The 27,197-nt window shown below is 37.7% G+C and overlaps 2 protein-coding genes across 3 annotated transcripts in view; both read left to right on the top strand.

The window, feature by feature from the left end:
- The first annotated feature begins 630 nt into the window (after nucleotides 1–630).
- Nucleotides 631–24,657, top strand: clic4 (chloride intracellular channel 4). Its single transcript, XM_058748991.1, has 6 exons — nucleotides 631–1,012; nucleotides 19,717–19,826; nucleotides 21,180–21,305; nucleotides 21,402–21,508; nucleotides 22,978–23,159; nucleotides 23,316–24,657. Exons 1-6 carry the CDS (start codon nucleotides 944–946, stop codon nucleotides 23,478–23,480), a joined length of 759 nt encoding a protein of 252 aa, XP_058604974.1. The 5' UTR covers nucleotides 631–943; the 3' UTR covers nucleotides 23,481–24,657.
- Nucleotides 24,658–26,642: 1,985 nt separating this feature from the next.
- crybg1a (crystallin beta-gamma domain containing 1a) overlaps nucleotides 26,643–27,197 on the top strand; it is a 40,909-nt gene continuing 40,354 nt past the window's right edge. Inside the window, exon 1 of one of the 2 annotated variants that reach the window (XM_058748678.1) lies at nucleotides 26,643–27,081. The gene's annotated coding sequence lies outside the window, so the exon portion shown is untranslated. The remainder of the gene's footprint in view (nucleotides 27,082–27,197) is intronic. The other variant, XM_058748677.1, reaches the window with a different exon arrangement.

Genomic DNA, 27,197 nt, shown 5'->3' on the forward strand with positions numbered 1-27,197 from the left:
ACCTACTGTTTTAATTGGAGGTAGCAAAATCTGACAGGGTATCACAAATTGACAGATCGCCGGAGTGGGAGATCTGATTTGTTATTAGGTTTTTAATAATTATGGTATCATCAATAAGGATACTTAAAAAAAATTAATTTGCTAAGTGAATATCTCAATTACTCAACGATAACGTCAATTGTCGCCACCTACTGGTATAATGGTAACTTAAAGAAAAGGAAACTAATGGAGCAGTGAACACAAGATTCCAGTCACCGGGATGAATCAAAACATGACGACTAATCCACGCCAACCAGTTTTCCGCCACAATATTCTAAAAATCTAACAAGATTATTAGGTAAAATATAGTTATGGATAAATATATCTCTTTATGAGTAAATATATTTATGGGTAAACTCGCTTGCTGTAAGTGACTTTTTTTGTGCTGTAACACGCTTTTTCAGTAGCCGTATAACGACTCGTGCTGTCGTTATAATGCAAGTCAAATAACTTTACCATACAAATGAGCAGAAGTAAAAAACACTTCGGGAGGCGTTAGCTCTCTGGTGCACGCGGGATGGTCCTCTGAGTCTACACCGATTCTGCGCGCGCCCGTTCCGTTCACTCTGCGCATGACATCACCGCCTTAAATACTCCAGTTGCTTTCTCCCTTTCCGTCGCCATCCTGAGAGCGCAGCAGAGGAGGAGACATAGCGGACTCGGTCGGGGTTTTTCAGTGATGTGTTTCTAGGCAGCGGGACCTCGTGGAAAGAAAAGGGCTTTTTTAATTTTAATTTTAACGGACTCTCTGCATTTCGGTTGCGCTTGGAAAAACCGCAGAGTGATATTTGTGCTCGAGAAACTCGGTTCGAGAAAGAGGGAGGCGTGAAAGGAAAACTTTTTGTGCCAAGGTGAAGAAATCGAGGTTTGTTGTTGCGAACGAGTCTAAAGGCAAAAGTTGGGGATGTCTCTCTCGGTACCTCAGAACGGTGTAAAGGGGGATAACGAACCCGTCATCGAGCTTTTTGTGAAGGTAAGAGCCTGACCAAAAACTCCAATCATTGAAGTTAAAAATTAAAGAGAGCGCGCACCCAAAAATGAACATTTTGTCATCATATACTCATACAAACCTCTGCGAATAACGTTCGTTTGTGTGAACACGATATTTGAGAGAGAACGATACACTCTTGTCACCTTTCAATATATGTTAAATGGAAGTGAATGGTGACCGAGTCTGTCAGTCCTAAACGTTCACACTAACGTTACACCTCCCAAACTACAGGCTCCTGTTGTAATTTGAGTCATAAATCTGTTTTCTCTTGATAAGTAAACCATTCACAGTCAAAGCGACCACCTTAATATGTCTAAGACAATGTCAGAGATACGATTCAGCCATTGTGTTTTACAGTAAGAGTGAATGATGACACTATGTCCATGTGAATGTCAGATGGGTGGAGGCGTTTGCTCAATATCACCCAATATCTGTCTATGTGCTTATGATTATATGTAACACAAATAAAGGGATACGAGTTTACTCTCTCAGCCAAATGCACAAAGCACGCGGGTTTGCATGGGGAACCGACAACAATGTACATCTGCAGTTCCCAATCCCGACTGCAGGAAATCCGTCCGGTCCAGGATACAGAGTAACCCACACTTGCATTAAACAGAGCCAAAAGAGCTCAAATGTGCTCTGCCAGAGTTATGTCTGTTGAGAAATGACATTGTATTTAATACAATTTGAATGGAGGAACCCTTCTTTTGTTTCTTTATCTACTGCAGCATTGTTTTGCCTTCATAACAGAGTTTCATATTTTAACTCCACACGGAATCAGTCTATGTTTATTGTAACCAGAGATGGTGTTATGATCTATTTCTCGTTGGTTTGCTTCTTGAGACTAAACTCTTCGTCATTTCCAATATAAACTGAAGCGAAGGAATCTGGTCCTCCCTTGGATCTTTGAGTAATCAAACTGGAATTATTCAAATTCCTCTCCACTGCTGGAAGCCTGCTGTCCTCTTCTTTTCTCTCCCTCCAAAGGCCTTCTGCCCGGCAGAGCGGGAAAACTCCTGAAAGACTGAAAGGAGGGTGAGAAGGGAAGTGGAGGAGGGGAGGGAGTTACAGAAAGAGGAGGGGGCTCCCAGCAGTGGATGTTTGGAGACTGAGATCTGTTTGGAAGCGTGCAACATACTCTCCTCTCTAACCCGCATGGTTACTAAACTACTAGTGCATTAAAGCTCAGAGGACTTTGGATCTCAGACGTGAAAACGCTGACCAGGCGTATATGATTCCCGAGGCTTTAATTAAAGGATTCCCCCGCTGTATTAAATGGACTGTAATTAATAATTCAATGAACATTACAGCAGTTTGTCACGTTAGAAGGCACATGTATAGGTCAGCTCTTTTTGGAAGTTGTGAAGTGACCCTACAAAACATTAGAAGAGACTCATATTTTAGGTTCAGGCTTTGGTTTCTGACAGCTGGATTGTTAAAGACCCCAGGAAATCTGAGGAGTGCAGTTTTCTTTACTGTATCGCATTTATTTTCCTGTATTTTTTACTTTTACTGTACTGTATTTTAGCTTTGGGTGGGACATATCGAAAATAATTTCCTTTTAAAAAAAATATTTCTAAAAATGTTATTATATTGACATTTTTAATGATCTCTTTTTAAATGCATAGTGTTTAATTCTTTTTAAGTAAAAAAAAAATTTCTTATTTAAATTATTTTTTTAATAAAGGTGTTTGTGTGTGTGATATTGTTTGTGTGTGACACACACACACACACATGTGTATATATGTTTAAAAAAATGTATATTTGTAACAAATATATAAGGATATGCTCACTTTAGAGAGTATTTGAGTAAAATTTGTCAATGTTTATGTACTCATGGCTTCTAGCTAATGCACAAAACTCCAATTTTTATTTCACGGGGTCTTTACAATGAAGTTTCCATCCTATTGCCATTTTTAAAAGTATTTTGTAGTGTCTTGCTGTGATGTCACACTGTGTGAAGTGTTTGATATTTGTGCGGTAACATGCTGTAATCCTCAGTGATACTGATCTCATGTGATGCGGTTTTTATGAATGGGATAGTCTGGAAATGATTTTATTGCTGGTGTCATATTTTTAGATTTTGCTTGACCACACAGCAGTGTTGCCTGATCATTACATAGGGAATCATCATCAAAAATTAGTGCATGAGCAGTAAAACAATTGTCCTGCTGTTGTGGCTTTGATGTGGAACGCCATGAAGAGAGACCGCAGGTCACTCTCTTTCAGAGTCTGCTGATATCAGACGTGCTGCAGTGACACTTACGCTGTGTGCGTTTTGTTTCTATGGCACCTGGGTAAAGAGAATTTCATTTTATGTTTGAAAGTGCACACATGCTGCAGCAGAAAGATAATGTTGACCTCTCTCTCTCCCTTTCTGTCGTTTTATGTCTCTCTCATTCATAATTAACAGCATGTATGTAATGCATCTTTGTTCCACCTTTTCTTTCTGCACAACATCACAGTAGGACCAGCCCCTTTGTTGCCATAGAAACCAGGCAAACCTTGCCCCTGCTGGCGGCTGATAATGCAGTCATCTCCCTTCCTCCCTCCCTCTGTACAGCCGCACCTGCTGGCTGTCTTCACCACGTGGATGTTCAGATTTTTGCTTTGATCGTAGTAAAAGCACTTTGCAGCGTGTGTTGATGTACAGTGCATTTCAAAAAGGGTCCGAACACATTTCTTGTGGGGCTGAATCTGATCAGTGCTTGCTGGTTTTGAAGCCTTTGTGTTTCTCTTAGTTGGCTAACTTGGCTATTTATCCTCAGTGTGCTCTAATGGGTTTGAGATTGAGAGATCAGCCTCAGAGCTTTAATGGGATCAGCGTCTCTTAAATTGATGTGACTTCTCTGGAGTATGATGCAGCAGTAATGAAGCCTTGGACAGAGCAAGGATTTGCAGTTCTCATAGTTATCGGATGTTAGGCTTATTTAGGTTTTTCACAGAAACATCTAAAAGTGTGGTAAATTTGAGATTTTATTATTGTATATTTAGTATTGGATATTTAAAGGGGTAGTTCACTTCCAGAATGAAAATTTCCTGATAATTATTTTGCTCACCCCCACGTCATCCAAGATGTTCATGCCTTTCTTTCTTCAGTAGCAAAGAAATTAAGTTTTGAGGAAACATTCCGGGACTTTTCTACATATAGTAGACTTCAATGGTAGCCAACAGCTTCAAAGGGCTCTACACGATCCCATATAAAATATTCCATATATAAATTAAATTTTTCTTTAGAAAATGACTGATCGTTTCACTAGATAAGACCCTTATTCTTCGGCTGGGATCGTGAGCCCTTTGAAGCTGCATTGAAACTACAATTTGGACCTTCAACCCATTGGCCACCATTGAGGTCCTGGAATGTTTTCCTCAAAAACCTTAATTTCTTTTTGACTGAAGAAAGAAAGACATGAATATCTTGGATGACGTGGGGGTGAGTAAATTATCAGCAAATTTTCATTCTGGAAGTGAACTACTCCTTTAATTGTGCATGTACATTTAAAATAATTATGTTTTTAAAAGATTTTTTGGTTTATCTGCCGTAATTAAAATAATGAACAATTAATTATTTTCTTATCTGTATTCTTGAATTGTATTATATGTGCATCCCTAATTTAAAAGGGCTTACAAAAGCAAATATTGTTATTACTATTACTCATACATGCGTTTGTTGATTAAAACAAGGTGTTAAATGTTATGTTACTTGTTCTTCAGCATTTAAGCTACAGGCCTCTCAGATCATGCAACTTGACGATTTATAATTTTCACTTGGAAGACTATAAAATGGTCAAGAAGATCCTTTAAAGGTGGGACAGATTCATAGTTTTGGGACCAGACTTTTGTAGAGACTTGTCCAAGTAAGCAACCACCCAGCAACTGGATAACAATGTGCTAAAACTACTCCAAACAACTTAGTAACCTCCCATAACACGCTAGCATTGTGGTGCAAGCAGTGTGAGTTTTGTAATGGCAAGTATCATTTACATTTTCTTTAAATGCATAGATCAATCATGATCTACCCAATCCTCTACCTCCATGTGCATACGAGGTCAAAACTAGCTCTGCAAAGAGAGCAAGATCACCATGTGACAGTGGTAATGTTTACTCTGGAGAAGGACACTGGCACTCAGGTGCTTTACACAGTCCAGGTGCTGATGATGCAACCACAGTAACCCTTGCTCTGCTTTGATTGGCTCTTTTAGATTAATTATTGTTTATGCCGCATGCAGAGTCAGATGACTTCAGTGTTTTGTCTGTGTTTGATTTTTGCTTAAGCTGATGTTAGTGATTGTTCACTGCAGAGTTATAGTTTAATCACTGCTTATGAATTCAAGGCCATAGTTTGGCCTTATGTTTTTAGCTTTGCATGTATTTTTGAAGGAACTGTTTGCTGTTTTGACAATAAAACAGGATATGCTGACTTGTGAAATGTTTAGTTTTATCTTTTTTGATATTCATGTGGAGTTAGGCTCAGACCTATTGTGCAGTAAACAGCAACGTGTCTGTCAAAACCTCGAGAGGAGGTTTTGCGTTTGAGAAGGATTATGGCACAGCTCAGAGTGTCCTTTCATCTCTCACAGCTTCCCTTTTTTTATCCCAAACTAGCGGTCCGGTTTTTTTTTACAGTCCAATTCCAGAGTGTTAAATATGCAATTCAGTCTTTTATCAGCTGCCAAGATGGGATCTTATATAAACACAGACATTTAAATGCATCAAATGATTTGTGAGAAAAAGGCAGCGTGTTTGTTTACAGATTGGAGAAAGTTTGTGCTCTTACATGTTCACACAGTGATACAGGATTATTAGAACAGACAGACATGGACACATTCTTGGCCTCTGGAGTCCCACCAAAGTCGAATGCCTTCACTGCATGAGATCTGTCCTTACTGAACAGCCTGAAGGACAAAAGACATGCTCGAACTCTTTCACCCCCTCCTTCTCTCTCTCTCTTCATCTTTCAGCCAGTCATGTTCACAGAAGGCTCATATCTGACCAGAAAGCATTGCAGTCGTCTCAATATAGTGAGCCATCAGGTTGAAGTTTCATTCTTTTGTTTGAAGCTCTATTGTGTCCTCTTGTATTGGTTTTTGTGTGTGGGCATGTCTTTTATTTCCAAACCAATGAAAAGTTTATGTCAGGCACTCTTCCTTTGAGTCACCCATTCTGTCTGCTGCGCTACGAGGTTTGTGTCAGATAATTGATGCAAAATCTCAACTCAAATTAAATGAGAATCTTTGTGATTTTTATAAATGAAATATCAATTATTTAATCATGTAAAATATTCATACATTGATGTAAATATTGAAGAGTTTATATGATATCAGGAAAGCAAATCGGTAAGGCTGCACAATTTGGCCAAAATTTTCTTAATTAAAAAAAAAAAAAAAAAAATATATATATATATATATATATATATATATATGGCTATATAATAATAACAATAATTGCTATTATTATTATTACCAAACAAAAATGAATACAAAATGAAACATTGCAATATTTCACTATAAAAAAAATTGTATTTATTAATGATCTTTTATTTTACATCTGTAAAATTACAGTCAATATCAATTGACGCTGCAGCCCTAGAATTTGGTTTTATGATTCATCCACTAAAACATTTACATTATGACCCCCTTTTAAATATTTATCGTTCAGTATTTATTTGGAAGGTTAAGATAGCAAATTATTTTTAGATGTTGTGGGGTTAATCTTATTTACAAAACCGCACACCTGTGTGCCTGCACATGGTGTAACGTGATTCTGCATGACTGAATACATTTGTTTGGTATTATTTATGCATAGCATGATGCAGAGATGTGGATGTGGAGGGAGTTTAGCTTTCGGGCAGGATGCAGAAAAAGCAAAAATGAAGTGACTGTAATTGCTGGTTTATTTTCAACTGGATTAATCATAAGTTGCATCTTCCGTAAATAGTCAGCTATATTATTTGAGAAATGAAATGGATATTATAGATCATTAGATCATTACACACGATGATTGATTATTGCACATATGGGTGTTTTATTCATTATATATTTTTTTTCTTGTTTTGCCTCACACACGCACACTCGCAATCTCTTATGAGTTTAGTTTGTTTGTATGTGACGGCCTTTTGCAGCCATGTGCCAATGATTGTGATTTCAGGAGCATATGGAGCTGTGTCAGTGCTGTCTTGATTCCGTCACAGGTCTTAAACAGGATTGTGTGGAAGGGCCATTGCCATCACAACATTGAATGTCACTGTACAATGACATCTGTAGCATAGCCAGCATTTGAATTTCATTTTAAAAGTTAAATTTAGGCAAATTTGACCAGGTTCTTCTAGCAGGAGTTATTTTACTGTGGCCATCTTAACCTATATGCTCGTCTGGGTTTGTCTAGATTCTGCTTTTGATCTGCATGTTTAGTCTTGTCAGATCTCACAGCTGATTGGCTCTCGTCTCCGGAACAAAGCGACCTGCGTGTTTTTTGTTCGTTTGAAAAACACTTGTTTATTCAGCTGGTGCAACATTGTGTAACCAGTGGTGTAGGTCAGGTGAGACTCTGCATGTGTCCATTGATGTGAGTGTGCGAGCGTTGACCAATGACATGCTGGAAGCGTGGCCGTGAGTCATCAGTCTGGAGTCTGCTTTTGTGTTAGGAGGAATGTTCTGGGAATGTTTGCACAAACTTAAGAGGTCTGCATGGAATCTGGAAACATGCAGAATTCAAATGCCAACAATTTATTTTAATGTCTACATATCTTCCCTTCTTTTGCTTGTTAAATTGCTTTCCTTATTATAATAGTATTTTCAAATGTTATTGAAGTGTAGTACTTTTAGCTCTCATGTTTTAAAGACATGTTTCAAGTGCAATAAAAAATTAAAGATGTCTTTTGATTACCACAGACAATCTTGAGAGTTGAAAGCTGGATATATATTTGCATAGATTTAGTAAGTGATTTTCTCACAAGGGGTGGGCAACACAACCAAAATTTTCACGCTACAGACACAGACACACACACACACACACACACACACACACACACACACACACACACACACACACACACACACACACACACACACACACACACACACACACATATATATATATATAATACTTTATATATAATACTTTATAGTTACAAAAATTAAAGTACAAATGCAAATGAAAGTTTTTAGGTACAATAGCTTTATTTATAGTAAGAAAAAATGCAGAAATTGAATAATCAAATGTAAAAATAAATCATGGCATAGCCTTCAGTGTTGCAAGGTTATTTTCGTAAATGAAGACTAAAACTATTGATGAAATAAAATAAAAATGTCAAAATATTTGAAAAATTAAAATGAAACGAAACTAACAACAGTTATTGAAAAACTAACTGAAATAAAATAATAATTAACAAAAATAAATAATCGTTTTCGTAATCATTACCTTGGCGGACAAATAAGCTGTGTGACAGTTTAGGGAAATACCTGTCAATGGCGAATCACGCACATGGGGTTATCAGACGGAGAGACGCAAAGCAGTTTAAAACAGAGTCCTGCACGGGTCCTGTTTGGTAAACATGCACCAGCAGTACTTAACAGAACTCCCGATCCGTTATCCCACAGCAGCACTTATTTATTTCTGTTCCAGACCAGAATTTTTTGACACAGACCATGAGTCGCGACCCGAACCGCACCTGCATTAATCTATCAGGTAGGCAAAATTATTTATTTTCTCATGTAACACAAGCAATCAAACCAATATTAGGCTTTCTAAGTTGGTGCTTTGAAGAAAAGCAGACACGCAGCGCGACGTGGTAATTAACCGAAAAAAAGATGAGCGCGCATCCTTTCTGTAAACAATACAAAACTTGGCCTAGAATCTTGTGATCACTCTGCCAAACTTTCGAACAAATAAGCATAGGCTAAATCACATCATACACACGCTTGTAATTCTTCATAAATAAAGGAAAGAACATACTCAAATATGAGCCTTTATTGTTAAATGCGATTGCCGTTATTATTGAATTTCATTAGTCCCAGTTATGACTTCTGCGCGGCTGTTCACAGAAAAGTGAGCAAGACACAACGCTTATAATATCATGATTAGAGGTCGACCGATAGTGGATTTTACCGATACCGATAGCTAGGTTGGACCACACTGGCCGATACCGATTAATCAACCGATAGTTTTCAAAATGGATACTGAAAGAGAGCTAGTGCTTTACTATTTAAAAAAAAAAAAAGCAACAACAGTACAAAGTATGGTTCAATAAATGAATAAAAATAATATTATTTACTATATTGATCATTAAAGTTATTTCATAGTTTGCTAATGTTAAAAGAAGAAACTTTAAAATTTAAAAATGTAGCCTATTAGTGCTAGTAGCTAATAGTGAATGTTGAAATGAAAACACTAACAAGGAACAATACTTCTACAGTTTTCATTAATGCTACGAATGGACTCTTATTGAGAAGTGTTACCATTTAATTTCAACAGTCATGCTTAAAGATGGCCATCTTTAAATATCTACACAAGGCCATAGCATTAAAAGTAAATGCATATGGATATTGTATGTGTTTACGTGATGATTATCTAATCAAAAAAAACAAAAAACATTGTCACATTGGGCAAAAGCGCAGCGCTGCGTCTAGGAGAACTCAGAGGAATCACAAACACACACACACCAGACGCTTTGCGTTCAAGTGGCGGTCTAAAACAATTTATTTAAATCACCAAACGGACATAAGTTTGCTTCAAGAATGAACAATGTGGCATAAATGAGTTTGAAGTTCGGTGTTTAAAAAAACAGAGCAAGAGGAAAGAGAACGCACGATCTGTATTACAGCTCTCTATATGAAGCATACAGACTTTATTAGAGCCACAGGAAGACAAACGTTTTGCTGAAAAATGCACAATACATCATTTATAGCCTAGGGTGAAGTCATTATGTACGTTCACAACAATTTGGGAGAATATAATGTAATTTAATAGAAAACTATGTGAATGGCGCTCTGTTCCGTGGCAGGCTTTTCTGTCGGCTGTATTTAAATGCACGTCTGGAGTTTCCCGCTCTGTGCAGCGCGCAGTGTCACGTGTCAAAATAAACAACACGTGCTGTCAGTGATTTCCACCTCTAGAGGCCGCTCTCGTACTGTATAATGCCAGCGGACCCTTCTCAGCCACTCCAGCAACGGTTGCAAACCGGAAAACTATCAGCATGGATTTTTGCCGATAACCGATAGTTGTGGCAATCAATTATCGGTGCCGATTAATTGGCAAAACCGATGAATCGGTCGACCTCTAATCATGATTATGGTTAAACAAGAAAAAAGACATATAACCAAATTAAGATGCATTTATTTTAAATATCTCAACACCATATGACATTAAGCGCAACTTGTGTAGGTTTATTTAGTAAAAAGGCTTGACCGCTTCCTTTGGTGTATATTTGTATAATTTTACTGTCTAATCAATCTCAGTATGCGTTAATTTTGTGTCGCTAGATGTTAAATTATGCCCATGTCTTTCTTTGGCCTTCGCTCTGGAATTGATCCGTTGATTCTGCTAAACTTTGATGAAAACTGAAACTAAACTATAAATAATAATGTTCACAAAATAAAAACTAAACTAAAACTAACAAAAATATTAATTAAACTAAACAAATAAAAACTAAACTGAATTTTATAGCAAATGTAAAAATTCTAAACTATAATAACCTTGCAGTGTCGCATAGTCTTTCAGAAGTCATTCTAATATGCAGATTTGGTACATGGGAAACATTATTATCTACACTCTCAGAAGTGAGTACACCCCTCACATTTTTTGTAAATATTTTATTATATTTTTTCATGTGACAACACTGAAGAAATGACACTTTGCTACAATGTAAAGTAGTGAGTGTACAGCTTGTATAACAGTGTAAATTAGCTGTCCCCTCAAATCAATTCAACACACAGCCATTAATGTCTAAACCGCTGGCCACAAAAGTGAGTAGACCCCTAAGTGAAAATGTCTAAATTGGGCCCAATTAGCCATTTTCTCCCCCTGGTGTCATGTGACTCGTTAGTGTTACAAGGTCTCAGGTGTGAATGGGGATCAGGTGTGTTAAATTTGGTGTTATCGCTCTCACTCTCTCGTACTGGTCACTGGAAGTTCAACATGGCACCTCATGGCAAAGAACTCTCTGAGAATCTGAAAAAAAGAATTGTTGCTCTACATAAAGATGGCATAGGCTATAAGAAGATTGCCAAGACCCCTGAAACTGAGCAGCAGCACGGTGGCCAAGACGATACAGCGGTTTAACAGGACAGGTTCCACTCAGAACAGGCCTTGCCATGGTCAACCAAAGAAATTGAGTGCATGTGCTCGGCGTCATATCCAGAGGTTGTGTTTGGGAAATAGACGTATGAGTGCTGCCAGCATTGCTGCAGAGGTTGAAGGGGGGGTCAGCCTGTCAGTGCTCAGACCATACGCCACATACTGCATCAAATTGGTCTGCATGGCTGTCGTCCCAGAAGGAAGCCTCTTCTAAAGATGATGCACAAGAAAGCCCGCAAACAGTTTGCTGAAGACAAGCAGACTAAGGACATGGATTACTGGAACCATGTCCTGTGGTCTGATGAGACCAAGATAAATTTTTTGGTTCAGATGGTGTCAAGCGTGTGTGGCGGCAACCAGGTGAGGAGTACAAAGATAAGTGTGTCTTGCCTACAATCAAGCATGGTGGTGAGAGTGTCTGGGGCTGCATGAGTGCTGCCGGCACTGGGGAGCTACAGTTCATTGAGGGAACCATGAATGCCAACATGTACTGTGACATACTGAAGCAGAGCATGATCAACAGAGCAGTATTCCAACATGATAACGACCCCCAACACACCTCCAAGACAACCACTGCCTTGCTGAGGCAGATGGACCTAAACCCTATTGAGCATCTGTGGGGCACCCTCAAACGGAAGGTGGAAGGAGCGCAAGGTCTCGAACATCCTTCAGCTCCATGATGTCGTCATGGAGGAGTTGAAGAGGACTCCAGTGGCAACCTGTGAAGCTCTGGTGAACTCCATGCCCAAGAGGGTTAAGGCAGTGCTGGAAAATAATGGTGGCCACACAAAATATTGACACTTTTGGCCCAATTCGGACATTCTCACTTAGGGGTGTACTCACTTTTGTGGCCAGCGGTTTAGACATTAATGGCTGTGTGTTGAATTGTTTTGAGGGGACAGCAAATTTACACTGTTATACAAGCTGTACACTCACTACTTTACATTGTAGCAAAGTGTCATTTCTTCAGTGTTGTCACATGAAAAGATATAATAAAATATTTACCAAAATGTGAGGGGTGTACTCACTTCTGAGAGATACTGTATGTTGAAAGTGCTGCTTAATATTTTTGCGAAAACATTGATACTTTTTTCAGGGTTCTTTGAATAGAAAGTTCACCAGCAGAGAGCTTGACCGTCTCTAGGCATTCCCACCTTGCATCTTAAAGGGGCCTCAATTGGGTCTTGAAATCCTGAAATCATAGATTGTCTGATGTAAACGTCATTTGGAAAATTAATGTTTCTTTCGAGTGGAATACCCTTTTTTTTTTTCTCTGTATGTCTTATTCTCTCTCTTTCTCCTTCCCTCTTTTTCCCTCCTTCCATATAAGGTAACATCGTGGTAAGATCGTGCCCTGGGGCTAGAGAATGAGCACATTGTGATTGTGAAGAGTTTGGCTGTTTAGAGTTCTAAATTTAGTCTGCTGGGCACTTCCCCTCGGCCCCACCTCCAGACACACACATGCATGCGCACACATCTCTGTCCTGTGGGAATCTCACAGTGTGGCCTAACAAGGCAGGGCTGAAAGAGAGAGCTGGAGTGGGTGCTGTGCCATGAGAATGTGTGTCTGATTGTGTTGAGGTGTGTGTGTGTGAGAGTGTGTGAGAGACTCCACCTTCATGCATTCAGATCGAGTTGCCCTCTGTGACGTCTTCAGAGCTTTGCTGGAAGAGATGAGATCACTCACAGAGGCTGCAGATCAGATGGAGACGGTGACATGCTCAGCAGCTACTGCACCATGACTCACTGTCTCCACTGGACAGCTGTAGCTGTGTGTGCTTCTCCTTTGGGAGTTCAAATCCTTCGTCTGTCCCTGACAGTGTCACAGAGTATATTAAAAACATGTCGCATCCACGTCGCATTTTTCTGTAAACCTTGATGATACTCAAGACAAACCCTGATTAAATGTGTTTGCTCTGAAAATAGGGATTGAAAAAAGGCTAGTATAACTATATTTTTGTATATTAGTACACACTATCATTCAAAACTTTAAAAAAGACATTATTTTTCTCTGGAAAAAATAAGATGCATTCAATTTATTAAGTGGCTCGTACATCTATTTCGAATAAATGCTGTTCTTGTGAACTTTCAAGTCATCAATTGATAAATCCAGAAAAAATGTATCGTACAGATATTAAGCAGCACAGATGTTTTGAACATTTAATAACAATAAATGTTACCAAGTCAGCATATTAGAATGATTTTTGAAGGATCATGTGACACTGAAGATTGGAGTAGTGGTGATAAAAATTCAGCTTTGCCATCACAGAATAAACTACATTTTAAAATGTTAAAATAGAAAACAGCTAGTTTACATTTTAATAAATATTTCGCAATATTACGGTTTTACTGTGGCTTTTTTTTTTTTGTTAATAAATGCATCTGTGGTTAACATCTTTTTTTATTTCCAAAAACAAAACAAAAAACTTAGCAACCCCAAACATTTGAGTGATAGTGTCTATGCACATATTACTAATTTATTTTACATGTGTAAATTGATTTAACAATTGATTTTAATTGTTTAATCAGGAAAAAAATTGATATGCAGGAACTTTTGACACTAACATCGTTTAAAACATTCAGTGTTCACAGAATCAGTCTGTTTAAAAACTTTTTGGAAATGAACCAAACTTTTCATCTCTTTCTGCATTTTCTGCTGAAGTTTAAGTCAGTCTTTGGTTGGTAATTCTTTTGGAATATGAGTAAGCTTTCTGTTTTTGCTCAAGGTTTCGGTGTTGCCATATAAGGTATGCAGCCTGTCTTTCACTTCCTTAGACTGCCATCTGTTTTTTCCCCTCTTTTCTTTTGGATGCACCCAATGTGTTTTTAAGAGGTGTTGAACAAAAGGGCTCTGTTTGTTTTTGGAGAGTCATCCATATGGATCTGAGAGAGTGAGACCTCTCTGAATAGAGAGATGTGTATAGAGGGCAACATCTATGAAAAACAGACATACAAACACACTGCTGCTGTTCATTGTTGACTGTGGGCATCTTTCAAAGGTCATTTGGACCCTTCCGATTTTAAGGGGACAACATCAGTTCTGTTCAAAATTGGCTGATAAAAGCATGCAGCACAGACGTTCCAGTATCTTGAGCTGTGAGTGGTGTGTTATGTAGCTGAGTTATTTTAGTCAGATGAAATGGGTTTGAATGTAAGCCTGGACGTGTGTGCAGCTGTCTGAGAGGAAATGCTTGCCCTCAGTCGACGTCGCAAAACGAAACGAAACCCTCACTCAACACCCCATGCCAGACATTTCTGGAATATATTCTGTTCCCCTCCCCACCATCCTCTGAGGCCTTACAGAGGGGGAGGTGAGAGAGAAGAGGAGGAGTAGGAAAAACAAAAAGGGAGAAATGAAGACAGGAGGGGGCTTAACATGTAAACAGGAGAGAATCCTCTCTAGTTTGTGAAAGCCCACCTGCTGTTGCTTTTTATCTTGTCTTGTTGCTTCGGTATATATGAAGATGTGTTGTAATCAGTAATTAAGCTTCTTTTATAAAATTTGATTCAAAAGTACTTGGAGTTGGTTTAGAACCAGTGAATAATTAAATCCAGATTCATTTAAATTAAATTCTGCAGGGACTTGAATGGCTGACGTTTTATTTGAGAGTTTTTCTCTCTTATTATTAAACCTGTTTGTGTGAGGAGAGGCAGGTTGCCCTCTGTTGTGATGAATGGAGCAGATGAGTAGAAACACCCTAGGGAATCCACAGCTGTAGTGACTTGCAGGCTATTACTGCAGCAAGAAAACTAATTATACCGATACTGAACTCTATTTGTAGCTGCTTTATACATTTATTTGACTTCCTTAAAATTTGAATGGTTTTGTTTTTAAAGCTGCAGTCCATAACTTTTTTTGGTTAAAAAATATCCAAAATCTATATTTGAGCAAGTACATAACCAGCCAGTGTTCAAAACTATCGCCTTACTTTAGCCCGGTTCACAACGCTTAGCTTATAATAATGTTTTCTAATTTGAGTGGTACGGATAGGTTTTCACAGGAAATTCGAGCATGGCACTGCGTCATTGCGTCACGCTTGTAAACATAAAGAAGTTGTCCCGGTTACTAGGCAATCGCATGTGAGGATCCTGCAGGTGGTGGATCGTTTATAGCCTTTTCTCACAGCAGTTAGAATAATTAAATGTCAAAAAATCATTTTGATGGCAGATTGTAAACCAGAAAGGATTATATGAAACTGACATTAAATTATATTCCAGTTTTAAATGTGCTTCTGATTACAGATAGCCTGGGATTACAAAAGATTTGTATTTTAAAGACAACCAGTTCGAAGGGAGCATAGTTTGCTTTTTGGGTTAAAATAATTTCTTATCATGAAATTTGAATGGTATGACAATTAGAGATTAGACTGTTCATAAATTGAAATCTACATGCTAATACACACTATACTCATAGTCACACAATACTAATGTTGTTAACATTAATCACTTGAGAATAAAGTATAACCATAAAATAATTTGAACGGTTTGATGTGATATGAGCTAATCAATCATTAGATTAAATCACCATTGGTGGCGCGATTTATTGTAATGCTTTTTTCCTCAGTTGGTCAGAACAAATGTGGCAGACTTGTTACTTGTTCAGAGGGCAATATACGGTGCAAATTCTTATTTGGGTCATATATTCCAAGACGTAGGCTAGAATCTGTGATTACCAAGTACAAGGATTCACACTGGTGCAGTGACTGACAGCCACACATTCACCTCAAAACATTAGATTCATCCACACTGGAGCCGTGCCGGAGCACATCCCTGCAAGGAAGATAATTCCGCAAGCAGCTGCAATTCCAGGTTTTCAAACCGAGATGGCGGCAAAGAGGCAACACTTACAGACTGCAGCTTTAAACAAAAGGAGCCTATGATTCTTATGAAAATTCACGATTCAGAAAATAAGTCAGTCAGGCTTGATGAACAATTATTGATAAGTCTACAGTTTTCATAAGACTTGATTTTCTGGGTTTCCTCACAATCCAGCATCATTAAATATTAGTGCTGTCAGACGATTAATCGCATCCAAAATAAACGTTTTTGTTTACATAATATATGTATGTGTACTGTGTATATATAAATACACACACATACAGTATATATTTCAAAAATATTTACGTGTATAAATTTATATTTATATTCTTATTTTATCTAAATATATAGACATATTATTCTTAAATATATACATGCATGCGTTTGTATTTTTGTGTGTTTGTGTATATATACACACACACAAGTAGGGCTGTCAAATCGGTTAATCGTAAAAAGTTTGTGTTTGCACAATATATGTGTGTACTGTGTATATTTATGATATTTGTTTTTTTAATAAATATTGATGCATGTGTATTTATTACATATATTTATACGTGTGTGTGTGTTTATACAGACATATTATGGAAACCCACAGTGCGAAGATGTTTATGATGTTACAAAATACTTTAGCAGCACAGCTTTCATTTTCAACACTGATAATAATCACGTGACACTGAAGACTGGAGTAAATGGCTGAAAATTCAACTTTGCAGTCACATGAAAAATTATTTTAAAAATGTATCAAAAGAAACCAGTTATTTTAAATTATAATAAAAATTCAGTTTTTGGTTAAATGAAGCCTTGATGAGCATAAGAGACAGTGTATATAATAATCCTATTTTTTTTATTTGTTTTACGTAATTTTAGGTTTTTATAAAGTAGCTTTTGTGTAGAGTACAGCTCTACAGATTCTCAAACTTAATGAGGTATTGCTTGTCAAATAGTATTGAAGGAGTTGACAATTTATATTTGTCTACGTAGTAGACAGTATATGCATTAGGCAGAGAAAAAAAGATTTCATTTCAGTCAGAACTTCTTTTCTTCATTTCTGTTGAGGTTTTCAGTCACACACAGTAGTACAAAATGAAGAAGCTTTGATTTTAATGGTTTTTCTTCATCATAACCCTCATCTTTTGTCTGTACTGTTGCAGTTCTTGGCTGTGAGTTCTGTGTAACAGGTTGTTTTGTGTGGTCTATTGTCAGCCCTAATAGACTGAACTCTACAGGACAGACACTACATCCATGTGTCTCTATGGAAACTGCTGTCCTAACCCTACGAGACAGACTCTTCCCATTCCCTCTTACAGTGAACATCTTTCATTGGGCAGAAACCGGAAGCCACTGAATCATCTATAGTCATTAAATCTCTGACTCCTACTCCCCTCCTTGAACAATGCCCATTTTCTTTCCCAGAATGACACCGGTTTTATTTTGAGAACGTGTGTGAATGAATGTATGTAAAAGGGACACATTCACTCTTTACCAGCACATTTTAACAAGAGAAGCCACTGAAAATGAACCCTGAGTCGACCAGCTACAGTGAGCACTGAACAGAAGTAAAACTTTTGCTCACCACAGAGAGAGAGAGAGAGAGAGAGAGAGAGAGGGAGAAAAGTGTATGAACAAGAGATACCAGCAGGGTGCCTGGATGGGAGAGAGATTGAGAAAGAATGAGAGCGAGAGAGTGCGATTTCTCTCTAGAACAAAGTCTTCTGTTCTTTATTGGGCTGCTGGATTCTTTTCAGCGTGCGAAACCAGATAACACGAGAGCTTACAACAATACACCGCTGAGGAAAAAAGCTGATTCAGATATCAGTGCTGCTCTGTGAGGTTTATTGAACTCTGAGAATGTGCTAGAATCCAGAACAGACCATTTATGATTGTGTAATGCCTTCCTTAAATGGTACAGAATGGGTTTCATTCAATAAATGGTGGTGATTTTCATCTAATCGTTGTCTTATGATATTTTCTGCCTAGCTCTGTTCTAAAACCTGCCTCCTACTGTACTGCCTAAATAGGAAGCTGCCTCAGGAATATTCATTCAAAATTTGTAACACTTTACATGAAATGCGCAGGAAGTTTGACTCACAGATGATTTTAATAGAGGCATCATAGAGAAAAATAAGGCAGTTCTCTTAAGCATATATATATATATATATATATATATATATATAAGATTTATTTTTCCTCAAAATAAAATGAGGTGAGTTCTTTTATACTGTATTTTAGATGAAAATGTAGCCTTGGTGAACATTTGACTAATCCAAAACCTTTAAATGGTAGTGTATGTGATGGTAGTTTGGCCAAAACAAGGAATTTAAGGAGGTAGCCTAAAGATGTCTATTTTTGCTTCAGGACTTCCTTAAAATGCTCCCTATGGGGCAGCTCGATAGGTTTTGGTACAGAACACCAGTTTCTGTCAGGTCAGGTCAGTCTCACTGTCAGCTCATTGCATAATTAGCTGAATCTAAATTGCTGAAGCACACATGAACGTCTCTAGTCTCTGAGTCATAAGCATCTTGTTCTGGAGCTTAGTGGAGGGCTAATGGAGAGATGGTCTGTTGTGTGTTGGAGTTCACACTGAGGTTGGTATTCAGCCGAGAGATGCGGAGGAGGAGGGTGGGCTCCTTCGGTGATATCTCCACTGTGGAATTCATGTCTTTGAAAAAATGTTCACACATACACTTGTTATCCCAACAGAAAGATGAATGTTTTAAAGGGGCACTAAGCCATTTCCCTAATTAAAAATAAATAAATAAATGCATAAAGCATAATAGGACAGGCTCGCATAAAATCACACAACTAGCTAAATTCCGTTATCTCGCTACTCCACTGATGTACATTTTCACTAACTGAATGGTAACACTTTAGAATAGGGAACACACATTCACTATTAAGTAAGTTTTCCCACAATAAACTCCTAATTTGCTACTTGTTGGAAGTTAGTAAGGTTTGTTAAGTTTAGCTGTGGGGTAGGTTAAAGAATCTAAAATATGGTCATTCAGAATAAGCCAACAATATGTGCTCTATAAATAGTAATAAACAGGCAATATGCTAGTAATTTGCATGCTGATAAGCAACGAGTTAGTAGAGAGAATTGGTCCTTAAAATAAAGTGTTACCAACTGAATAAATATATGCTCTGTTTTATGTACATTTGTATTAATTTCAGGGTCTCTGGATGGGCTCTTTGGCAGTAAATGAACACCGTTTCAGTGTACAGTGTTGTAGCTTTCATTGTCCAGTTGGTTATGACAGATTTATGGAAACTGGAAATGGCCAACATGTTTTTAAGTCAGGGGTCAGCTTGCCTTCTGCTCTTAATATTGGTTTGTATGTTGGAAGTAACGTGAAGCTGGTTCTTTTAAGTTATTTCTTGATGTGGTTTAGTTGTTTGTCTGGCTATAATCTGATACAGACTCTATCAGTGACTGTACAGAGTTGTACGATAATAACCCTGCGATTTGCAAAATGTTTGCTGCTATTCCCACAGCTGATGTGGAGCAACTCATTGGAATGATGACAGTTTTACTGATTTCTCAAGTCAGACTAACAGTTTTCTTTCTCTTTCAGGCGGGAAGTGATGGAGAGAGTATCGGCAACTGTCCATTTTCTCAGCGTCTCTTCATGATCCTGTGGCTGAAGGGTGTGGTCTTCAATGTCACCACTGTGGACCTTAAGAGGTGTGTGTGAACGTTCTTGGTTTATGGGCAGAAATATCCCCAGAAGTGACTTAAATCTGATAAAACCTTCCATGGAGACATGCATTGTCTTTGTTTAGATAGAAAAGTAATGTGTGCATGGTGTGTGTGTGTGTGTGTGTGTGTGTATGGGTGAATCTCATTTTCAGCCATCTCTGATATTCATTTTCCTTCGCAGTTGTCTGTGATGTGTGTGTGTGTGTGTAAGCATGTTTACGCAAGTATTTCACTGAGGAATTTCAGACGCTCGTGTGGCTGTGAGGCAGCAGTGAAACTATATTTTTATGCTCTGGTGTGAGCCACTGATGATCCGTGGTAATATTTGGAACTTCTGAAAATGAGGTTAAGCCTTCTAATATTAGCTGTGACTTTAACCTGCTATTATATGGTGTCCACTGTGCTGCGTGTGTGAATCCTAAATTAACCAAGTTTTACAGTCTTAGAATATTGCAAGATTCTTTGATCTTGTTTTTGAAAACTGACTGAAACGGTATATGCTCAAATATTTAAACCCGTTCACGTGTGTGTGTGTGTGTGTGTGTGTGTGTGAGATTAAATGAATGTTTGAAGAGCGCTTCCACACCTGTAATCTGTTTCTCTCCTTCTGTCTGTTCAGACTTTCCACATATGATCTTCAGTCAGTGTTTTATGAGGCTGTAACAAAGACCTTGTTGAGCTCAAAGTTTATGACCCTGAAAAGAAATCATACTGTGTGAAACTGACTACTGCGTCATCAGTAACTCCTTTTTCTTTCGTTCTTTCTTGCTTCCGTTCTTTCTTGCTTGCCTGCCTGTTACTTTCTCCTCTCTTACCCTTTCCTTCATGCCACCAAAAGGGATAGGGTTCTCCTTGTGCTTATGCCAGAGGTGTGAGGTCATTTCCTGTTGTTGTAGTTGGTAAGATCAGAGTGTTCTTGCCTGCAAGGCCTCATGGGACATATGCCCCCTCTGTTCCTGAACCCTCAAGTGTTTTCAGATTCACAGTCTCCCTTTGTGGACATCTAGGAATGTCCTCAGTTGGGAAAAAAAACGATTCATGTATAAGAATCTTTTAGGGGTAGCGTTAATATTAACCCTACTGGTTTTAGAAAAACCAAAGTAGGTGTGTGTTGGGCTGTGAGTGCTCTGGAAAACCCCTGTATTGTGCCAGCGTTTGCAGCCCCTGAGGGCATCTTATCGCCTTGTATTCGAAAGAAAAACAGTTGATTAAATTGCTTTGGGCTCTGCCATGCTGACATCCTGTTATAGCTCAGTAATAAAACATTTCTACAGTTTGTAGAGTTAAGTTTTGTTCAGATCAGCTGAAGTGTCTCATTGAAATTTTTCTTCTTGGTAGAAAACCAGCTGATCTGCAGAATTTGGCCCCAGGAACCCATCCTCCCTTCATCACTTTTAATGGAGAGGTCAAGACAGATGTCAACAAGATCGAAGAGTTCCTAGAGGACGTCCTCTGCCCTCCAAAGTTAGTGAAAGAGTGTGTTTGTGGATTTAAGTGTCACGTGTGTCAATACCACATCAAAAGGTTTTATTTGACGTATATGTGTGTTTGTATACTCAGGTACTCTAAACTTGGTGCCAGACACCCAGAATCCAACACTGCAGGGATGGATATATTTGCCAAGTTCTCTGCCTTCATCAAGAATTCCAAACCTGATGCCAACGAGGGTAACCAGAAAGATTTCACTCTTTCGCCTCCAAACAAAAGACGGAATGTATATTGCTCAGTGGAATAATCACACATTTGATGAGCTTAGTTTAATTGTACAAACACTTTCTATTGCTCTAGTTTGAGAGATTAGACTTGGTTATGGTTGCCATGTCTCTTGTTGTGTATGTAAACAGTGTTGTCTCTAGTTTAGATAACGCAGGGCTTGGATCCAGTCTCATTTACATGCTTTAGTGCTGTAGGCAGAGTTACAATTTGATCGTTAGATCAACTTCCAGAGTAAACACTGTTACCTGAAACTAAGTTTTTGAAAATAAGAGTGCCTGTACTCTTATCAGAAGGTGTAGAACTGTTGTCAAAATGATTAATACGCTAGGAATTTGCCTTGATGCAGTGCCACACAATCTCAAAGACTCCTCAGCTCAATAAGAGTTTGGCAGTGACCCTGAACATAAACTAACTTCAAGAGTCTCCACCCTAGTAAAATGTTGACTGTGGGTGATAACAGCCTCTTCATTCCAGCTGGAGTCTGTCAACAATGTCTCAAGGCTAGCAGACAGCGCTGTGTACAGGAGAAATGGCTAGGATATACCACCTCTCACAGAGAGCAAAACATGACTTAGCATTTCAGTTTGCACACCTAAGTGTTCCTTTTTCTTTTTTCTTTTTGAAATTTAGAGCTAAATGAAATTAATTGTAAGGATCTGCTTTCACTGGAGCGTGATTATGCCCTTATGTGGCAGCTTAGTAGAAGTGCAACCAAACACTGCAATTACATTTTGGCATTTTCTCCCTCTAGAGGGCAGTTTATGTTCTTTTTAACTGTAATCAGTTATTGCTTAGCATTTTATGAATTATATTTTATATTATACATTAATTAATAATAAATAGATTATGATTATATCTTTTAAAATTATTGTATAATATTATATTGTACAAAGATATTCTTTTATAGTAATTAGTCCACTTTGACAAAACACTGCAAGATGAAGTCATTTTTTAACTTCTGTGTGTAGTTGACAGTACGTTGGACTTTTATTTATTAAACAAGATTAAAATTTTTCACAATTTAAAATTGATGCTAAGTAAATGAAGTGAAGTGGTTAATTTGCTGTGAAATATTGTTGTCTTTCCAATTAATTAGTATAGTTTTTGTGATTTGTAAAAAGACAAAAGCTTTAAAGTGGCTAGCTGCCTGCAAGGAAAGTTACATGTAGGAGAACAACTTTATTATTATTTTATTAATGCAAATATTTATATTTTTCCATCCAAAAAAGTGAATCTAGATCATTTGTGATTTTTTTTAAGATTTCTTTTGGAGTGTTTACATAAATAAGCAAAAAAAAAAAAATTGTGACCCACAAACAAATGTGAAACCCGTATCTGTGACATTAACACAATGCAAGTTTTTTAATTTATTTGAATTTTTTTTATTCTACCTAACTCTTTATTGGGTTTTGACATACAGGTTTGGAGAGGGGACTGCTGAAGACCTTGCAGAAGTTGGATGAGTACCTGTGCTCTCCTCTGCCGGACGAGATCGACCACAACAGCATGGAGGAAGTGAAGGCCTCCACACGCAGGTTCCTAGATGGTGAAGAGATGACATTGGCTGACTGCAACCTGCTGCCCAAACTCCACATCGTTAAGGTAAAGAGCCATACAGGTCATCCTATGCTGAAGATTAAAGAGAACTTTAGAATATTATTTTGGGCTTTAAGTGATCTTTTAATATGATTATAATGTGCAGTTTTAAATGACGAAATGAGCAGGAAGATATTCCAATTAATTTTTTTCGGCTTGCAGGTGGTGGCAAAGAAGTACAGAGGCTTTGAGATCCCTAAAGACATGACGGGCATCTGGAGGTACCTGAACAATGCTTACAAGCGCGAGGAGTTCACCAACACATGTCCCACCGACAAGGAGATCGAGATCGCCTACGCTGATGTAGCAAAGCGGCTTGTCAAATAATGGCTCATAATCTCCTCCACTCCGCTCCCTGCACTGGGACTGTTTATTTTCCATCACATGAGAGAGAAAAAACAAGCTATGAACTCCTTTTTTCCCTTCTCTTTTATTTAGAGTAAATATCCAATGCATGATTTCTCCTTCCCCCCCCTATTACAGCTCTTTAGGACATATCAATAATTTTCAGTGCGGCTGAAAAGCTTTTTTCACAGTTTTTGTCTTAGTTAAAGTGTTAAAGCAGGAAGTGCCAGATACTGTCGGCGCATTGATGGCTGATGGTGTGTGAGCATGTGGCTCACGCATATCTATTCCTCTCACCCACACTATGTAGCAATAAGAGTGGGTTCACCAGCCTTTTGTTTTATTAAGGATTTAAAATATGAAAAAAATGCTTTTTCTAAGCTTGCAAAGTGAACCGTTATGAAACACTTTTTTTTTGTTTTGTTTCTATCTAAACGCATTTGAACAGTGTTGAAAGCTCCAGTGTTTATTTTCAGAGAGTTTCAGAGAGCAGTGTAGCATCGAAGTCTCAAAAGACCCTTTATCGAAGTTTAAAATGAAGTGCATATTGACTTGCGTTGATGTCAGAAGGCTGGCGCTTAAATATGAAGTTCATACACACATTAGTCATCAGTTGTTTGCAAAAATGGCACCTTACATACCATGTAAATTTGCAGTACCTGTGGCCTTTTTATGAAGGAAAGACCTCGTTAACAGAAACTATAGATACATGAAGAGATTCTATAGATCTGCCTTATTCACTCTAGATTCATTACTTAACATAAAGAGTGCTGCACTGTCATAACTGCATTTCATGGCATGAAACACATGAAGGGAAACATCTGTGTCTTACTACATCACTTGCACTTCACATGAAGTGTCCTTAACAATTTGAATAGTAGCAAAATGGGATTTTTTTTTCTTTTAAATAAATGGTTTAAATAGAAAAGGAGCATCTCATTTAAAGAAGCTGAATTGTTTTATGATGTGGTGCTATCAAAATAAGGCTGACTGTATAGACAGACAAATGACTTTATAGCCTTACCAAGTTAGCCTACCAAGTTTGATTAAAGGCTCAGAGTAAAACACTGCATTTTATGTTGATACAACATTGAAAGTAAGCTTGTAGTTTCTGATTTGGATGTTGATGAAAGTTTTAAATGAAAGAAACTGGTTGCCATATGTTTTTCCAATTTTTTTCATGATAAAGAGTTATAAATCTTGTTTTTGGTTTTCAGAAATGAACGTGCAAATTGTATACATTCATGAACTGAATGTAGCAGAATGACACTGACTTGTAATGACACCTCTGGCCTTAATACATTTTCTCAAGGTAGCAAAAAAGAGAACATTAAGCATTGAATTAAAACTCAAAATCCAACATACAAGGACAAAGAGCGACAAAGTGAGATTAAAATTAATTGAGACCCATCTCTCTGCTGTTGGAAGTGAGCGAGTTGCTGCCCTGTGGGAACAAAAACAGGAAGATTGTGTTGCAGAGGAGCTTGTTTCCTTTTTCCTCTCTGGTTATGCTGATCCATTAATGGACTGGATGGTTAAGTGAAAACGTTGAGATTTTTTTCAGTCCGTGATTCAGTTCAGACCAGGAGATAATTTGCACGCTATTAGAAAGCTGGACCAGGGCCACCTTTTTTAAATGTTGTTTTTCAGCTTTGTGCATTTAAAGGAATCGGCAAGGAAAAAAAATTTTTTCTCGAGATGCTCCCTCCGTACTATTCAGCCCATATATCTTTCTGAGAAACTGAATGTTAAAATGTTGCTCTTTGTAGATTTCTGACTGGACCTGTGTATGTGCGTGCAAGGAACAGGTTTGACATTTACTCTAAAAACACTGCATGTTTGCCATATGCCATCGCACTCTCATTAAATAAACTGCTGGCAGCTATGACAAATTCGGAGTATGAATTATTTTGGTATAAAATATCCATACTCTTTTATACTAATTACTGGATTGTCACATTCACACTTCTGACAGTCACAGATTTTTGTCTTTGAAGGGCAAAACTCCCCCCTCTTTGTTTCTTCCTGGTCTGTGTCAGTCCTTCTCTTGAATGTTAAGAATAACCACACATGCAGTATGGATACAAAAACCTTTTTATCCAGAATGAATATATAATACATGAATGTATAGAGCTTTTATTTAGCCATTCCTTAATGAGGGATTGAGAGTTACATGAGAAGGTCAGCTTTTGACTAGCATTGTGATAATATGCTAGTTTAGACAAATCAATTAATACCACTTCACTGAATTCATCAAATTTTTTTTTTTTTTTCTCTCTATAAAAATAGTCATTTTTTGATTAATGTAATTTAGTAACTGAATGAAAAGTGAAATTGAAGACCGGAAAAACCTGTCCAATGTTTTCCAACTAAAACATATTCCTAAGAAAACATTTTATGTTTAGAACATTGGTAACACTTTACAACAAACTCATTTGTGAACATTGGTTTATACATAAATACATGAACTAACAATGAGCATTACAGATTTTTTTATATATATAATATGTATTAATTTGTATTTATTCATGTTAGTTAATCAAAATACAGTTGTTCGAGCTAGTTCACAGTGCATTAACTAATGCCAATACATTTTGATTAGTAAAAATCTATCTGTGAATGTTGAAATAAACATTAACTAAGATTAATAATTTATATAGAACTATCAGTCATTAAACTAAAGTACTGAACTAATGTTAACAAAATAAACTGTAAAAGGTTACAGGAACATTTTTTTTAAAGAAACATCTAGAACATTTCTTAAAAATTAACTTCACTGTGTATTGTAATATGACAATTTTCATTTTTGCAAGTTGTGAGTTATAGATGTGTTTTAAAGTATTAAGACGCATGACCACCAGGAGGCGCTATAACCTTTTTTCCATTCAAAGCAAATTACAATGGTTGTCCCACACTGGAGATGGGATTTATTTAAACAAGCACTGTAAATTAACAACAGAACATTCAGAACAAACTAGGTGTCTGTGTCATATTCCAGTTTCAGTATATTATTTTAAAAAATTTTACATTCGTGAGGTTTTACAGCTCAGACCAACTTTTGCTCTGTCAGAAAGACGTTAACAAGGGAAAAGTGTACACTGAGTTCAAAGCTGAAGTGCGAGCTCCGCCCAACACGCTCCCGTGAGCTTCAGGAGCGCGTGAATAACACCGAATCTCAAGCGCGCGCCAAACAAACCGTGCGCGTTTCAAACTTTCAGTTTTTACACTTCCGGAAGACTAAAGGTATACTTCATCTTTGTATATGTCGTAAAGACTCAAACATGAGCATATCAAAGTCAAAAATTAAGAAAATATTTGGGAAGTCAAAGAGCTTCGATAAGGAAAGCAGGGATGCTGACAGGGCTGTGGGTCAGTGGGGCACTTCACCAGAAGACGACCGAGAGAGTTTCAGAGGTTCGGTCATGACTTTACCGTCGAGCCCTGGAGATGTCACCTCATACCTGGACTCACTGCCCACCAGCCCCAGCGAGAAGAAGAAGAAACGCTTCCCGACCTGGAGGTCCAAAAAGAGGAATAAAGATAAAGAGTTTCTCACTAGTACCGGAGAACTGTTCAACCACAGGTGAGTGATCTGTCCCCTCATTTCTAATGCAGTTTCCCCTGAATATCTGTCATGGGAATAAATCTGTGAATGAGCACCACATGCTGCCATCTCTCCTTATTTCCACACTCACTGAT

The sequence above is a fragment of the Onychostoma macrolepis genome, chromosome 17 (genome assembly GCF_012432095.1).
Source record: "Onychostoma macrolepis isolate SWU-2019 chromosome 17, ASM1243209v1, whole genome shotgun sequence".
NCBI classification, from domain to species: domain Eukaryota; kingdom Metazoa; phylum Chordata; class Actinopteri; order Cypriniformes; family Cyprinidae; genus Onychostoma; species Onychostoma macrolepis.

Coding starts and splice junctions, on each gene's coding strand:
- clic4 (XM_058748991.1), top strand. CDS start 944: ATGTCTCTCTCGGTACCTCAGAACGGTGTAAAGGGGGATAACGAACCC. Junction 1,013..19,716: donor TCATCGAGCTTTTTGTGAAG/GTAAGAGCCTGA, acceptor TTTCTCTTTCAG/GCGGGAAGTGATGGAGAGAG. Junction 21,306..21,401: donor GACGTCCTCTGCCCTCCAAA/GTTAGTGAAAGA, acceptor TTGTATACTCAG/GTACTCTAAACTTGGTGCCA.